This window comes from Myxine glutinosa, chromosome 3 (genome assembly GCF_964187855.1).
Source record: "Myxine glutinosa chromosome 3, kmMyxGlut1.1, whole genome shotgun sequence".
NCBI lineage: Eukaryota > Metazoa > Chordata > Myxini > Myxiniformes > Myxinidae > Myxine > Myxine glutinosa.
This window is the reverse complement of record NC_136263.1, coordinates 101,589,399-101,606,579: the sequence shown is the minus strand read 5'-3', so window position 1 is coordinate 101,606,579 and position 17,181 is coordinate 101,589,399. Positions and strand designations below refer to the sequence as shown.

Below are 17,181 nucleotides of genomic sequence, written 5' to 3'. Positions count from 1 at the left end.
TATTTGAGGAGGGGGAAGAGTGAGGCAGAAGGTTGAGGGAGCTGAAGGTGAAAGTTGGAAGGGGGAAGAAGTGGGGAGGACGCTTTGAGGAGGAGGGGTGAGAGGGGAGTCTAGGAGGGGAGGAGTGAGGGAGAGTCTCGGAGGGGAGGGGTGTGGGGGGAGTTTAGGAGGGAAGGGGCAAGGGGGGGAGATCTGAAAGGGATGGGTGATGGGGAAGATTTGGAGGGGAGGGGCACGGGGGAAGATTTGAAAGAGATGGGTGATGGGGATGATTTGGAGGGGAGGGGCAAGGTGGTAAATTTAGAGTGATGGGGTGATGGGGAAGTTTTGGAGGGGAGGGGTGATGGGGAACTTTTGGATGGAAGGGGTGATGGGGAAGATTTGGAGGGGAGGGGCAAGGTGGCAGATTTGAAAGGGATGGGTGATGGGGAATATTTGGAGGGGAGGGGCAAGGGGGTGGATTTGGAGGGGAGGGGTGATGGGGAAGTTTTGAAGGGGAGGGGTGATGGGGAAGTTTTTGAGGGAAGGGGTGATGGGGAAGTTTTGGAGGGAAGGGGTGATGGGGAAGATTTGGAGGGGAGGGGTGAGATTGGATTTTGAAAAATGTACGATTAATGGGAAATGAACATTTATTGCAAAATGAGTTTCTTGAGACCTTCGAGTCAAAAATACGTTTGAGGACGCTGAAGGATGGGTGGAGTTCTGGAGAGTTTTGGGAATGTATGAAAGAGGCACTGTAACTGTAAGAGATGGAATTTTTTTTTGGAATGAATAGATTTGGTGAGAAAGTCGAAAGCATCCTTTTATAGAAGAAGAAGAAAAAGGTGTTATAGTATATGACAGAATACAGTTCTTCAGGGGACAGTTGAAACATTTTTTAACGACGTGAACATGTGATCACGAACAACGTGGTCGAAGAACGAACGAACAAATAAGAACGAACAACGGATAAGAACAGAGAAGGGGATTTTTTTTAATTTTTATTTTTTGATTTGAGATGAAAACAGAGACAGAGACCGAATGTGAAACGTGAAAAATAGAGACCGAAAGTAATTGCGAGCGCAATCGAAGAACCGCTGAGACAGAAACAAAGCCTCAAGCCAAGCAAGGTCAGACACGGTAGCCTATTAGTACTACACTAGGCCTCAGAATACGCGACACGAACTAACCGACGATTCTGTACACAGGTATGAAAAACCAACACCAAGAATACTATTAAAGACACACCAATAGTTACACACACCGAAAGAAAAAGATACAGTTTCGACAAAAACACAATTGTGAAAAGTTGCTTATCTTCGAAAGCGTGCGCGCATGGACAGCTTTGAAGAGACGTGACCTCCAATCTTGCACATGCGCAAGAGCCCAGCTGCTGATTAACTGACAGCAGCACACGTGTTTCCTCCTTTTCCCAGTCTGCCACTGTGCTTCTTGTCCTTCACACTTCCTGCTTGAAAAGCCAGTTTTCCCACTTTGACAATGTCTGCTTTGGTGGAGAAGGTTTTCCAAAGCATTCTGTGAAAGCTGTTCACACTTGGGCAGTTGATTGGCCTGTGTGTACCCTTTCATGCAACCATGCAAGCAACCAACCTCTCTGACATTAACAACTTGTGTCCACCATGCCATCTAACTTCTTACTGTGTCAGCGAGTCAGTGTTGCCGCATATGATGGTGGTGGAGAGGAACGGAGGGAGATGCGAGAAATTTAGCGGGGGTAAAAAGACTTTCAGGCCACCCTGTACCTGCAACTGGAACGGCACTTGGTAGAGAGCATACCTCTGCCAGGTTCAACAGCTTCTGTTTTGTATCCCAATGATAGGTGTTACATATTTATGTGAATGTATGTGAATTACCATTCAGGTCTTTGCTTATCCATGTGTAATAGATTAAGGGTTGTTGTGGTTGGAGGGTCAGGAGCCCTTCTGAAAAGTGTCCGGAAACGGAAGTGACCGGAAACGGAGAAAAAAAAGACACGAGGAAGAAAGCGACGAGTAGTATTCTTCCTCGCCCCGCTCCGACAAAAGGTGGGATCGACCTTGCGCTGCGTGGAAAAGCGGTGTTCCGAAGCCCGTCTGGCGAGAGGAGTTACCGGGACGTGTACCTGCCCGGTGGAGACGTCAAGTTGACGTGGGGCCGTGCATCGACCCCGCGTCTGGCACCGTTCGCGGCACCGTCTAAACAGACGCGTGCGGGTCGCCCGTTGGGGCCTAACGCGCCTTGCAAGCGGCGTGGGGCTTTTGGCTTGCTCTACCGTACCCGCTTCGCGTGGCCACGAGGGGCTACAGCCGCGGTGCCTGGTACGATACCTGCCCGGTGGAAAAACGTCCACCCGGGGTTTGTTCAACCGCCCGAGTGCGGCGACGCCGACCAGTATCTTGGTCAGGAGGGGCCCAGAGACATTGTGAGGGGCAGAGACCAAAAGGGGGTCGTGAGTACCGAAGTGAACACACATATATAAGATGGCCATCTTAATCATATAGGGGATTGATTGTGGATTGGGAATTGTTGATGGTTGTTTGCTATTGATTGCTCGGGGAAAATCTCCGTGGTTGTATCATTGAAATTGTATGGTATCATTACCATTGAAATATATCCTTGAACATCAGTTTTCTCTTGGGTGGAATTCATAGGGATTGCGTTGCGAAAGCGCATATATATAATACTACTTGCTGGCGAAGGTCCTCTCACGGTCCGGGGGTCACCGAGACCAGGTAGTCACCGAGGGGACCACGTAACAGAATTGGGGGCTCGTCCAAATTACGATTACGCAATTGGGTCTACGTCCGGGATCTAAAAGTGTATTTGTATAAAATAATAAAATAATATTTTTATTAATTAAAATTTATTAATTAAGTATTAATTGGAAAATTTTTGGGGAAATTGGGGTAAAGTCTTGGGTGAAGGTTAACAGGTGTTAACGATAGTCACCATGGCGTTTGTTGCACAGAACTTTGCGGTAACACCGAGTGAGGCACAGTTCCGAGCGTTACTAAAGTCGGACCTCTTGAAATTGGCCAAACATTTTAACTTGGAGGTCCGAACTAATTTGAGGAAGGCAGAGTTGCAGGCCACGGTGATACAATCTATGGTGGGATTAGGAACATGGGACGAGTTAGCCTGGGAGTGGCTACCCGAAGAACCAGAAGACGTTGAGCTCCGGAAACTGGAGTTGCAGTTACGGAGCCAGGAACGGATTAAAGAAGAAGAAAGGAAAGCAGAAGAGAGGAGAGAAGAGAAACGAGCAGAGGAAAGGAGAGTGGAACGAGAACTCCAGGAAAGGTTAGCAGAAGAAGAAAGGAAAGCAGAAAAGGAAAGAGCAGAAGAAGAAAGGAAAGCAGAAAAGGAAAGAGCAGAAGAAGAAAGGAAAGCAGAAAAGGAAAGAGCAGAAGAAGAAAGGAAAGCAGAAAAGGAAAGAGCAGAAGAAGAAAGGAAAGCAGAAGAGAGGAGAGAAGAGAAACAAGCAGAGGAAAGGAGAGTGGAAAGAGAACTCCAGGAAAGGTTAGAAGGGAGAAAAGCAGAGGAGAGGAGAGCTGCAAGGGACCTCGAAGCAGAGGAGAGAAAAGCGGAAAGGGAATTAAAGGAACGTGACATGGAGCTTCAGCAAGAAATCAAATTCAAGGAGCTGGAGTTAATGAGAGAACGGGGAGAGGCACCACCCTTGCTGACGGGGTCGACACCTAACCAGAAAACCTGGGATGTGGGCAGACATGTGAGGCTGGTTCCACCGTTCAGTGAAAAGGAAGTCGCGAAATTTTTTCCACACTTTGAGAAAGTGGCTCGACAATTAAACTGGCCGGAGGAGGCCTGGACCATACTCGTGCAAAGTGTGCTGGTGGGGAAAGCTCAGGAAATTTATTCGGCGCTACCAATGGACCAATGTGCAGATTATGAGGTACTGAAGAAGCACATCCTCAAAGCCTATGAGTTGGTTCCGGAAGCTTACAGGCAGAAATTCAGGAATGCCAGGAAGAGGGAGAGTGAGACCCATGTGGAGTTTGCCAGAGTGAAAGAAAACATGTTTGATCGGTGGTGTGAGTCAAAAGGAGTCGGGAAAGACTTCGAAACATTGCGGGACTTGATCCTGGTGGAGGAATTCCAGCAGTGTGTCCACGAGGACATCAAAGTGTACCTGCAGGAAAAGAAAGTACCAAAGTTGTGGGACGCAGCCACCATGGCAGATGATTATGCCTTAACCCACCGAATAGGGGTCCACAAACCTAACTCCTCGCCTAGACTTCAGCAGGGGAGTTATGGAACACCCGGTGCGGAGAACGACCTTACATGGCGGCGGCCTCGAGATGATTATGGGGACAACTATGATACCCCACCTGTTCGAAATCAGAGGGATGCGGGCCCAAGACAAACTTATAGTTCGGGGGGCCCGAGGCAGACCACGAGTTTTTCCTCCGGGCCTACTTGCGCTTTTTGCAAGAAACCTGGACACTTGATGTCCAGTTGTTACCGCATGAACAGGGAAGACCCAGAGCGGAGTCCGACTATTACGACTCCAAATGCAATGGCCATTGTGAGAAATCGCCATCAAAAGGGTTACCAACCATTTATTTCAGAGGGGTTTGTGTCACGGGATGGAGCCTCGACTAACCGGAGACCGGTTAGGATATTGAGGGACACAGGGGCACATCAATCTTTAATGCTTGAAGGCATTTTGCCATGGTCCGAGGAGACGGCAACGGGGGATAGTGTTCGTTTACAGGGGATCGGGGGCGGTGTTAGTGCTCCACTTCATGTCATCCATTTGGAGTCCGATTTGGTGTCAGGACCGGTCACCGTCGGTTTACAAGCCACGCTTCCTGTAGAGGGTGTCTCTGTGGTTATCGGGAATGATTTGGCCGGGGGTCAAGTTTATGGTAACCTGAGGGTTGGTAAAGAGCCCAGCAGGGAAAATAACACCACACCAGCTCGGGATGGCGACAAAAGTGCCAAGTTATTTGTAGGGGGACTGAACTTCAAAACAGAGGAAGAAGTTCTGACCTCTGTCTTCAACAGATATGGGCCGCTGGTGGAAGTGCGGTTGGTAAGAGACAGGGAAACGCAACAGTCAAGAGGGTTCGGCTTTGTCACGTTTGCCAGCACAAAAGACGCCAGAGAGGCAGAGAAGAATTGGAATGGCAAGGATTTGGAGGGTCAGACCATAACAGTAGGGAAGGCATTTCGTAGGCGTCGAGAGGTCTACAGGAGAGGACAACTGGGCGGTAGTTTTGGTGGTGGCCGCAATCAATATTATTATGGAGGCTCCCTGAGTTACAGCAGCTCCCGAAGGAAGGATTGGCAAAGTAGTGGCCGAGAAGGAGACCGCTATTCATGGGACTACAGGGACAAGTGGTCCCACCATAATTATTAGGGAAGTTCTGAGAAGTTGAAGCACTGAATGCGGCGGAGCCGCCGAGCCAAGATTCCTACACGAATTAACCGTGAACGCCGTTCCTAAAGGCGTCCATGTAGTGAACTTTCATGCACGAACTAACCGTGAACTCCACGTTCCTCAAGGCGCCCATGTAGAGAACTTTCCTGCACGGACTAACCGTGAACTCCGCGTTCCTAAAGGCATCCATGTAGTGAATACTTGGCTTGGCCTCCCGGAAAAAGTGCTATCGAGTTGCTTAACTTTGGATCTTTGATCAACCCCTTAACCTTCATTCACAAGAAACTGACGGTCAAAGTCAGAGGGTCATGAGATGGAGTTTGATTTGGCAGGGACAATGTTGTTGCTGGTGCTTAGTCCAGAGGGAGTAATCTGGAGGGGGTGTGGTGAAATGTTGGTTGCTTTATTTTTAAGTGATAACTGTGCCCGGGGGGGAACTGATAATGTGGGGGGGTTGAGTTATCTGGTTTGTTTCTCCAAATTGGCCGGCAAAGAAAGTTTTCGCTGGGTTCAAACTTTCTTTCTTGAAGGGGGGGAGTGTTACATATTTATGTGAATGTATGTGAATTACCATTCAGGTCTTTGCTTATCCATGTGTAATAGATTAAGGGTTGTTGTGGTTGGAGGGTCAGGAGCCCTTCTGAAAAGTGTCCGGAAACGGAAGTGACCGGAAACGGAGAAAAAAAAGACACGAGGAAGAAAGCGACGAGTAGTATTCTTCCTCGCCCCGCTCCGACAAAAGGTGGGATCGACCTTGCGCTGCGTGGAAAAGCGGCGTTCCGAAGCCCGTCTGGCGAGAGGAGTTACCGGGACGTGTACCTGCCCGGTGGAGACGTCAAGTTGACGTGGGGCCGTGCATCGACCCCGCGTCTGGCACCGTTCGCGGCACCGTCTAAACAGACGCGTGCGGGTCGCCCGTTGGGGCCTAACGCGCCTTGCAAGCGGCGTGGGGCTTTTGGCTTGCTCTACCGTACCCGCTTCGCGTGGCCACGAGGGGCTACAGCCGCGGTGCCTGGTACGATACCTGCCCGGTGGAAAAACGTCCACCCGGGGTTTGTTCAACCGCCCGAGTGCGGCGACGCCGACCAGTATCTTGGTCAGGAGGGGCCCAGAGACATTGTGAGGGGCAGAGACCAAAAGGGGGTCGTGAGTACCGAAGTGAACACACATATATAAGATGGCCATCTTAATCATATAGGGGATTGATTGTGGATTGGGAATTGTTGATGGTTGTTTGCTATTGATTGCTCGGGGAAAATCTCCGTGGTTGTATCATTGAAATTGTATGGTATCATTACCATTGAAATATATCCTTGAACATCAGTTTTCTCTTGGGTGGAATTCATAGGGATTGCGTTGCGAAAGCGCATATATATAATACTACTTGCTGGCGAAGGTCCTCTCATGGTCCGGGGGTCACCGAGACCAGGTGGTCACCGAGGGGACCACGTAACATAGGCCAGATCTAGATTTAGACCTGAACCAAAATCGAATCGCTTGTCATTGTCGCCTAACCAACTCATTCACCAAGTTTCGTCCAAATCCGTCCATAACTTTTTTGAAATGTCGGTTTTCGCCATATCACTTAATGGTGAAGAAAATCACTTTAAAAATTCTCTGATCCAGATCCGGATCTTCACCAAAATCTAATCATTTCGGCCGTGTCACACACCAAACCTCTCCACAAAATTTCGACCAAATCCGTCCACAACTTTTTGAGATATCTTGTTCACATACAGACACAAACAAACAAACAGACACAGGGGTGAAAACATAACTTCCATCCACCGTTGGTAACGGAGGTAAAAATACCAGACCGCTTGCTCTGAGGCTAGACAATGAATAGTTACAGTAGTTGATTTCTGCTGGCAAAGCATTAATTCACCACTTATTTACCAATATTGTTACTGTTTCTTGACATTTTCTTTGTTTTGTGAAATTAACAAATTTTGTGTCCCATTGATGACGATACAAGAAGCATTGAAATATTCCTCAAATTGTTGCATATTTCAGATTTCCTATTCATTCTTTGAACGAGTCAGAAGTTAACCTGGTAAAAAGTAGAATGAGTTGGAATGTAAAGTGAAATGCATGTACATTTTGGATGAAGGAAGTGGAATATGAAGCTTGATGGAGAGAATGCAAGCAAGACAGTCTTCGGTTGATATATTTGAAGATGTTATCGACACAGTTGAGAATTTTATTTCTTCCCCTTTAACCTCTCTCAAAACCTCCTTGCTTGGATTTACATTGAGGGTTAAAAGTACAATTAACCCTATTCTGACACATTAAATGGGATACAGTCTGCTCCCTCCCACACAGAACAACATAGACTCCTCACTGCTAACTAAATGAATGCAATGCTTACATGTCAGGCTATTCTTATCGTGTGGCATGGCGGTTATACTAAATAACATAATGCTAACTCTGAAGTATTCAAAAACCCCCAACCCCTTCTGATGTAACACCATACACATATAAAAAAAAATTTAAAAACCACCTTTAGAGGCCATTTTCCCCCGCAAGCGGGGGTTGGCCTTTTTCGGGAACTGTGGTTGTTGTTGTTTTTCGGTCCCCTTTTTGAAGCAATGTTTTACGGCCGGATGCCCTTCCTGACGCCAACCCTTTTTGTCGCCTTTTACGACAAGCAGGGAATTACCAGTGAACTGGTACTCAATTTGCCGACCTCGGAAGGATGACAGGCTGAGTCAACCCCCCTGGCGTTAATTCAGCGATTGACCGGGATTCGAACCCAGGATCCTAGGATCCTAAGCCGGCACCCTAGCCGCTAGCCCAACACCAGGGACCATACACATATAAACATATCATATTGTCTTTCCATCTCTCTTGTTGACAAATGCAGGCATTGCAAATGCAGGCAGTGTGTGTATGTGTATGTGTACAGTCGTGGCCAAAAATATTGGCACTCTTGCACTTTTTTCAAATAATGCACCATTCCTTCCACAAAATTGTTGAAATTGAAAAATCTTTTGGTATCCACATATGTATGTCTTTGGTTTGCAGTGGAACAAAACAAAAAAAGCTGAAAAAATTACTAAATCTTAGCTTATGCCACACAAAAATCCGAAAATGGCGGGGACAATATTATTGGCACCTTTTAGAAGTTGTTAGAAATAATTAGATTTCAAGCAGGTGATTCTCCTTTACTTTGGAATTGAACTCGCCTGTGGTGAGTTGCAGGTGCCTGCAATATAAAAATCACTCATTCAAACCGTTTGAATAGAGAAAAGGAGTCATTCTGCTGTTTTGTGTCACTGTGTGTGTTTTGTGCCACCGCAATGAGCATGGAGAAAAAGAAAACAAGAGAATTGTCTGAGGAGGTCAGACACAAGATTATAGCCAAGCATGGACAATCTCAAGGCTACAAGTCCATCTCCAGAGACCTTGATGTTCCTGTGTCCACCGTACGCAATGTTATCAGGAAGTTTAAGGCCCATGGCACTGTAGCCAACCTCCCTGGATGTGGCCGCAAGAGAAAACTTGAATGAAGATTGCAGTGAAGGATTGAATGGTGTAGAAACCATCTCGATCAACTGCCAAACAGATTCAAGCTGACCTTCAGACGCAAGGTACGACAGTTTCAACTCGCACCATCTGTTGCCAACTCGATGAATGGGGGTTCTAGGGTAGGAGACCCCGGAGGACCCCACTGCCGAGAGAGAGAGATGTAAGAAAGCCTGACTGGAGTGTCCCAAAACACACCTGAACAAGCCAAAATCCTTTTGGGAGAATGTCCTGTGGACAGATGAGATACAATTAGAGCTTTTTGGTAAAGCACATCATCTCTATGTTTACAGAAAACAAAATGAAGCCTTCAAAGAAAAGAACACCTTCCCGACAGTCAAACATGGAGGAGGTTCATTGATGTTTTGGGGTTGCTGTGCTGCCTCTGGCACTGAGTACCTTGAATGTGTGCATGGCATAATTAAATCAGGAGATTACTGAGGCATTTTGGAGCGCAATGTTCAACCCAGTGTCAGAAAGCTGGGTCGCCATTGAAGGTCATGGGTCTTGCAGCAGAACAATGACCCAGACACACTTCAAAAAGCACCCAGGAATGGTTCAAGACAAAACACTGGACTATTCTGAAGTGGGCAGCAATGAGTCCAGATCTAAATCCCATTGAACACCTGTGGGGAGATCTGAAAACAGCAGTTGGGAGAGGGCACCCTTCAAATCTGGGAGAACTCGAGCAGTTTGCACAAGAAGAGTGGGCCAAACTGCCAGTAGAGAGGTGTAGGAAGCTAATTCATGGCTATAGGAAGTGATTGACTGCAGTTCTTTTGTCCAAAAGCCAAAATCAAATTCACCAAATCTCAAAATCAAAATATTCAAAAAATCAAAGACCAAATATTAGGTCTGGGGTGTCAATAATTTTGTCAATGCTATTTCTTTTTATTTTTTTTATTTAAAAGGATATATTAAGTTCAGAATCATCAACAAAGGTTCTGTAATATTAACAGTGAAATATATAATTGTGGAGACTGGAGAAGATTGTCATGGTGACCGCAAGGCTAACCCCTGCTCTTGCAGGGAAAATGGCCTTAAAATGCCTGTTTTTTGTTGTTGTATATAATTGTGGAGACTAAATACTTTAGTCAATTACAACCTATTTTTGAGAAAATTGTGAGTTATTTGAAAAAAGTGCAAGGGTGCCAATATTTTTGGCAATGACTGTAGGTTTGACAACTCGGGGATTAGTACCTTTGGGCTATCTTGCCAGCCTACAATGAGACCTGATGAAGAGGTTTATAATAATTAAGAGTAGAGACAAAATAAATGCAGGTTATTTTTTTTTCCAACAAAGTGGACAGTGACGGGAGCATGAGCTGCTGCTGAGGCTAAACAAGAGGAGGGTTAGGATGGTAGTAAGGCAGGGATATACCACTCGGAGTAGTTCAGTAATAGAATAGTGTCCTGTAAATGTTGTAGAATTTGAATCAGATCGGTACCCTGAAGCATTGGGGATAGAGGGATACATGGAAATTGGCAGGACTGGTCGGTATTGCTTAAGTATGGAAGGTTAATTGTGTGCATTGGTCGTGATTATTTCTGAGTTGGTGTCATCAAACGTTGAATGTGCTTTCAATGTTTGTTTCTCTGTCTTCATCCTTAAACACTCTTCATCCCTAAACAAAAACACCATTGTGATTGACCTGCCCCAACTGTTCTCCCCACTCATCCCCTCCACCCTTTTCTGTGAAATCCAGGTGATAAACTGAAAGATTGTCTTGATATGGTGTGTGTTGATAGATCACAGACATGATGGGAAAAATTACCTTGTCCTGTGTCCATGTTACTTGTATTTCCTTGCATTATGTAGCACTAGCAATGGTACCCGGCCTATGGGCGGGGCTTCAATTGGGAGGCCCAAATGAAAAGGCTAAATATCAGAAATTGAAGGCTTTTTTTCTTTTAAACGATTTATATAAACATCCGTTAAATCTCGATCGGTGCAGCCGTTTGTGCGGCACCCGGGAAAATAACGTCATGCTGGAGCAAGTATCAGCAGGATGTGGCAGTGTGAGTCCACGTTTCTGATCCTCCTTCATGCCGAAGTAGCCCACCACTTCTCCAAGCATTCTGCTCTTCAGATCCGCCATGAGAGATTTAAGCTTGATACTGAAGACGCGTGCAGTTAGTACTCCCGATGTCGTATGTACTCCCGATACGTGTTTCCTTCATTGTAAAAACTACCAAATCAACAGTTAAAAGGATTTTGAGCCGATAGGTGTTATGGCCTTGGCAAGACCGATGGAGACAGCGATCTGTTAGCCCAAATAGCTATGTGGAATTCTCTCATGTCGAGATTAAACGTTTTGAACTTTGGCCGAGGTCATTATCTACTTTTAATTGTGTTTATATACGAATGATGTTTATATTGGTTTTGGGTCGGCCTTTTCGCATATCTCGTGGGATTGTGAGTTGAAGAGACGGCCGTGATGGCGGGGAGGGGGTTGGAATTCTCTCAAGCAGGGATTCAACCCGTGTCCTTATAAAAGGTCTTTGTCTGAGGTCACCGAGTCCGATCGGTGCAGCCGTGCAGCGATCGGTGCAGCCGTTTGTGCCGCACCCGGGAAAACAACATCATCACAATGAAAACATCGTCACAATGAACGTTATGCGAACGCGAATGTTATGCGGGAGTCCAAACCTGAGAATGCTGGAGACCAAAGCTGAAATTGGAAAAACTAAACAGCCTATTTTACTCCTGGAGATCCCAGGATTACCCACCCAAAATATCGTTGCGATCGGTTCATCTGTTTTTGCGGTACCTTCGAACGGACATTTGGTGAATTATAGTAAGATACACTGCATTCTTTTATTTGTTTATTAATTTTTTTGGAGCATGAAAAATGTGCATAAGTTTGTCTCTATATCTATTTCAGGGTCACCGATGAACGTTTTGATCCTGCTCCTTTTTTCATCTTTGGTGATTTTAACTTTCGGCTTGATACAGGACAGCTCATTAAGGTGAGTTGTTTTGTTATTGTTGAGCTGCTTTCATAAAACGCCTTCATAAAATGAAGGTTGCATTGATATTGCTGCCATAGTATTTATTCTCACTGTACATCTTCATTTTACTTGTATTATTTGTCCTTGAATCACTTGTTCTTTGACTTAACTTTTGTACTGAAGGAGCTGGGGCTCCCACGTCGATCGGAAGAATGGACGCGACAAAAAGCTGGAATTCATCCGAGTTGCTTTAATCAAACCAAACACTCAGGCACTCTGAAAAGCCCGTTTATCGGGCAGCAATATATTGTTACAGATCGCGGTTAGATGTTATAGACCGAGCGGTGGTGTAAGACCGCGACCTAACAAAACTCACCCGATTCACCCAGACTTTGGCCGTATCGCACCCCAGCTGCTCAATGAGGGAAAAGACGAAAACGACGCAATGCAAAGAGGAAAACGAAGACAAAAAGGTTGGAAATACTACTAAATTTATTTACTATTTACACACATAAGCAAAAAGAAAGCAGGCACGTTTATTTACAGGCACATGAGACGCAGGTGACACAGTGAAAATGATTAGCTTATGCAGACTTGACTTAACTACCCAGGACAGAACAAACAGAACACTGACTCACGCGGGGAATGCCAGGAATGGCAGAAGGTGGACGGCTGGAGGTGCACGCTTGGTGGAGCCAACACGGAGCTTGGTGGAGCCAACACGGAGCTTGGTGGAGGGGAACGCTCGGTGGAGCCAACACGGAGCTTGGTGGAGCCAACACGGAGCTTGGTGGAGGGGAACGCTCGGTGGAGCCAACACGGAGCTTGGTGGAGGGGAACGCTCGGTGGAGCCAACACGGAGCTTGGTGGAGCCAACACGGAGCTTGGTGGAGGGGAACGCTCGGTGGAGCCAACACGGAGCTTGGTGGAGCCAACACGGAGCTTGGTGGAGGGGAACGCTCGGTGGAGCCAACACGGAGCTTGGTGGAGCCTTGGTGTGACGGGTTCTCTCTTCTCTGTAAAAGCTCAACCGTCGTGTCTCTGGTAAAAGCTCAACTCTTCCAGTCTCTTGTAAAAGCGAATCTCTCTGACTCCTCTCCACGGCTTGGGCTCCCTTGTGTCTGCCGGTAAAAACTCATCTCCTTTGGCCACACCCCTGCCTTGGGTTATATAGGCCCCCGCCCCTCAACCTTTGCGAACCTCCCCGACCGCTCTTCCTCCGCCCTCTGTAGCCAAACCCCTGTCTCATGGTTGGTCGAGCGGGGCTGGTTCACTCCTCCCCCTCTATGACGAGGTGGAGACACGCCTTTCTTCCCCAACCCTGCCTCGTGGCCAATGGCGGCAATTGGATCGGAGGTAATTGGTGATGGGAATGGAGGGAATCTATCTCTTTCACTGGTGCAATGGAGTACTTCAATTAATGGGAGACACAGCCTTACCCTAAAACACAGAATAAGAGATAACTATCAACAGGTATATTCTATTACTTGGCTGACGTGTATGCTTGTGGACTATGGGACGCCCTTTTGGTCTTTACACAGCTCCGGAGGCAGGAGGCACAGAATAAACAATAATCACAATAGTACAGCACACAATCAAAAAATATACAGTCCTCATATCCACAACACTGCACCCTCCTCCTCTTAGGCACGTCCCGGGCCTACAACTTTTATTTAGTGTGACACGTAGGTGTAGTTCCCTCTACTTTTAACCTGACCCTGAGTGCGACAGTTTTAAAACATAAATAAATATGTCCCGCTGCTCCATTGCACCCTGCCTAACAGACTTACGCCCACAGTTAACCGAATTGCGGAATGGTCTTCAAACTATACACTGACGGTGGGGAGCATTATCTACAATTGACGCTACTTTTATTTACAAAACTAACCCAGGACCTGTAATTGTTCTTTCTGGGGGGGAGACAGTCTGCTCTGCATCAATGCACCATGAAAGCACCTATAACGCACCAACACACCCTCAAGCACCAATCAGTGCAGTCACCACTGTTCATCAATAAAATAAATTCAACAACCCCTAACCCTGCAGGTGTCTCTTGCTCTTCGGCTCCCTCTGCTGGTGATTATTATTTGTTCTTCCAGATGTTGTCATTCTTTTGCTTTGCTTACTGGCGGCCTATTTTCAATAAAGTGTGCCCAATGTGTCCTTATTATTTGCTTTATTTATGGCCCACAGGGCCGACTACGTGTGGTTCACCTGTGGGGCATCGGTGCCCTGTGGCCAAGGTCCGCCAGCAAGATTTCGGGCCCTCATGGCCGGTTCCAGCAGAGGGGCCATGCCCCAACCCATGGGGTCCATAGGTGGTGCTCGGCCACAGACATGTGGTCCATAATGTGGTGCATCGATGCAGACAGCTGGTTCTGGGAATTTCGGGCGCACAATGGCCGACCCACGCACGCTCCCCTCGGCGCCCAACGGCGCACAGGTCATGTGGGAGACAAAAGGGGAAAGACAATTGAGCGAGGGGTAAGGTCACAAGGGTACACATCAATAAGGCAATGCAAGGCGAAATGCGTACGGAGGGCGAAGTGAGAAAGCTCGTCCCTACCGTACGTCACCCCCCTGTCACCTACACTACCCTTGCCCTTACTCCATATGTACAAAAATCTACACATTTACAAATTCGTCACTACTGTCACGTCTTCCCCATATTTCCCCTATACCAAATTCGTCTCCACAATCCCTCTACTTCAAAATTTGCCATCACCAATTCATCATCAATCCTCATAAGGAGGGAGAGATGGAATTACGCACAATGTCACACCCACGTCATGATGCGTCTCACAATCCAAACATTTGCATCATAAAAAATAATCAAAACATGGCATGGTGCGGAGTACCTGTCACCTCAGGTGAGTGGATGCAGATGGTGCGAGGAGATCCTTCATCCTAACTATCCTCTAAATGATTTTAACACACTTTACACTACCCGGGGTCTTTCTCCGGCCAAACCATTGGCCCTCTTACACTATGGGTTCTAAAAACCAATTCCCATTGGCCAAACTGTGGTGCTTTTCAATTTGGGGTCTCACTCCCCCGATTCATCTCTCGGTGCCCTCGCACAATTTCTGGGCTGCGACGTGTAACTCTCCCAGCAGGTCTACCCACCTGCACACCCCCACCACTGCAGTTGCCTCCGAGCTTACCTGCTCCTTACCCTAACCTAACTACCTGGGGAAGGCCCTCTGGCGCTCTCCCCACTCGGTGCCCTCTCTGGCACTGGGCTGCCCGATCCACACCCGGGATCCTCAGGCACCCACTCACAACTACCGGCTCCCAGAGCCCACCTGCGGCCTCACCTGGCCGACATCCTCACAGTGGTGGAGTGCCCAACCAACTACACACACTAACAGGCTACACGCCCAGCCATTTCCACAACACTAATGCACCCATCCAAATACCATTCTGTCACCCGCACCACAGATGCCAATATCCAACCACAATTTACCTGTACCCTCTACCTAACACTTACACTACCCGCCCCGGGTATCCGTGATGGGGGTCCACTCTTCCCCCATTCACACCTTCGCACCATCCACTCCACTCCACAATTTCCACCATTCTCACTCCACGACCATCCATTCCAATCCTCCAGACCATTTATTCCATACACCTGTCTTCCATACACCTGTCTTCCATTCACCTGTCGTTGCACACCTGTGCAATCCTACCTGGTGCCACCTGCACCCTCCTCCTCTTCCTGGACCAGTTGGTCAACACAACACACAATCACCACTACTCCCTCATACACTGCTCCACACACCTGTTCAGTTGCACACCTGTGCAATCACACCTGTTCAATTCTCACACACACGGCATCATCTCAGCTAACTACTCCCCTCTGAAACTTGCGCTTCCCAGTCGCCCCTTTAAACTATTGCGCTCCCACGTCATTATCATCCATACTAATCTACCTGCGTCCCCACTACAGGTATCAGTCACTAACTAAACTTAACGTTACCTACTGTCATCTCTTCTAGATCCCTACAATATAACCTAACCCACCCGGGCTAGTTTTCACTGCCATACACCCCATAAGCTATTGCTCCTTTGCCCCACTGTGAGGGATGGTGGATTTGCCATCCCACCACATCGGGGGTCTCTCACTATCAATTTTGCTTACCAAATTCCAACCAATCAAAAATTTGCCAATCACTACTCATCATCTGCCAATCATTACTGCCAATCCTTTGCCAATCATCAAATTTTGTTTTTCTCTAATTTTGGGTCCAAAACACTATCACTATCACGATCACCATCATCACAGTCCGCTATATCCTAGCCTCGGTGCGTCATGACATCATTAAACTCGGCTTCGTAAAGCCGAGCAATGAATTCGGGTGGTTTGGTTGCCTGCAGGTTGAATCCGTCCGGCTTTCGGTTCAAGGGAGGTGGTTTGGTTGGACCGAGGCTCCACGCACCATCTCGGCGCGGCACCTTGCGGTCCCGGGCCCGATGGCTCAATCTCCCCCGGTCGGAACCCCGTCCCCACGAGGGGGCACCGTTCCGCCTCCTCCCACTCGCCCTTGAACCGGACCGGTCGCCTCGCCCGACAAAGCCCGGACTCGACCGTGCGGGGCGGGGCCAAGCCCGAATCGGCAACGACGCTTCGAAGAGAAGCGACGCAGCATCGATCCGCGCCGGGCCTCGCACCCAACAAAGCACCCCACGCCCCGAGTGCTCGCATCGGCTATCCGTCGCCCTAACCACTACCCTGGTTACCGTCGACGCTTTACTTGCATGCTTACAAGCATACGCTACCCCTTTCACCCTCACAAAACCTGGCGTTCCAACGCCGTCCGTACATTCCACCAACGCTCTCTCTGTTACACACCACACCTCTTGCGCACACTTTGGTCCACACCTCTCCTCCGTTACGTCCTCCGTAACACTCACCATGGGCGTGCACTCCGTATTGCTCTCACTCCCTGTGTCACACCCCGTACACACCGACGTGCATTCTCGCTCGCACTCGGTTTCACTCCCACACTTTATAACACACCCACTCGCCGACGCACACTTTTTCCTCCCACGCGTGCCATTTCCACTCACTCGGGACCCTTCACCAACGCCCGGGTGCTTCCTCGATCCCAAGCGCGCGAAAATTCTTTTGTCGCTAAACATCCTCTTACAAAATCTCCCCGCACAATACACAACAGCACGACTCACCTGGGGGATCCTTTTCTCCACGCGAACCTGCAAACTTCCATTCGGGTTAAGCACAGCATCGTGATGTGAGCAGGGACTTTGTACATAATCCATTTCTCCCTGCAATTCTCGGGCTACCTCCGTCATCTCTTCAA

General features: G+C 47.9%; 1 protein-coding gene across 1 annotated transcript in view; it reads left to right on the top strand.

Annotated features, from left to right (window-relative positions):
• The window catches only part of INPP5A (inositol polyphosphate-5-phosphatase A), a gene marked incomplete in the record, with an annotated part of 188,074 nt that overhangs the window by 133,719 nt on the left and 37,174 nt on the right, over positions 1-17,181 (top strand). Inside the window, 1 exon segment of the mRNA XM_078774340.1 lies at positions 11,794-11,878. Coding sequence (XP_078630466.1) covers positions 11,794-11,878 — 85 coding nt within the window.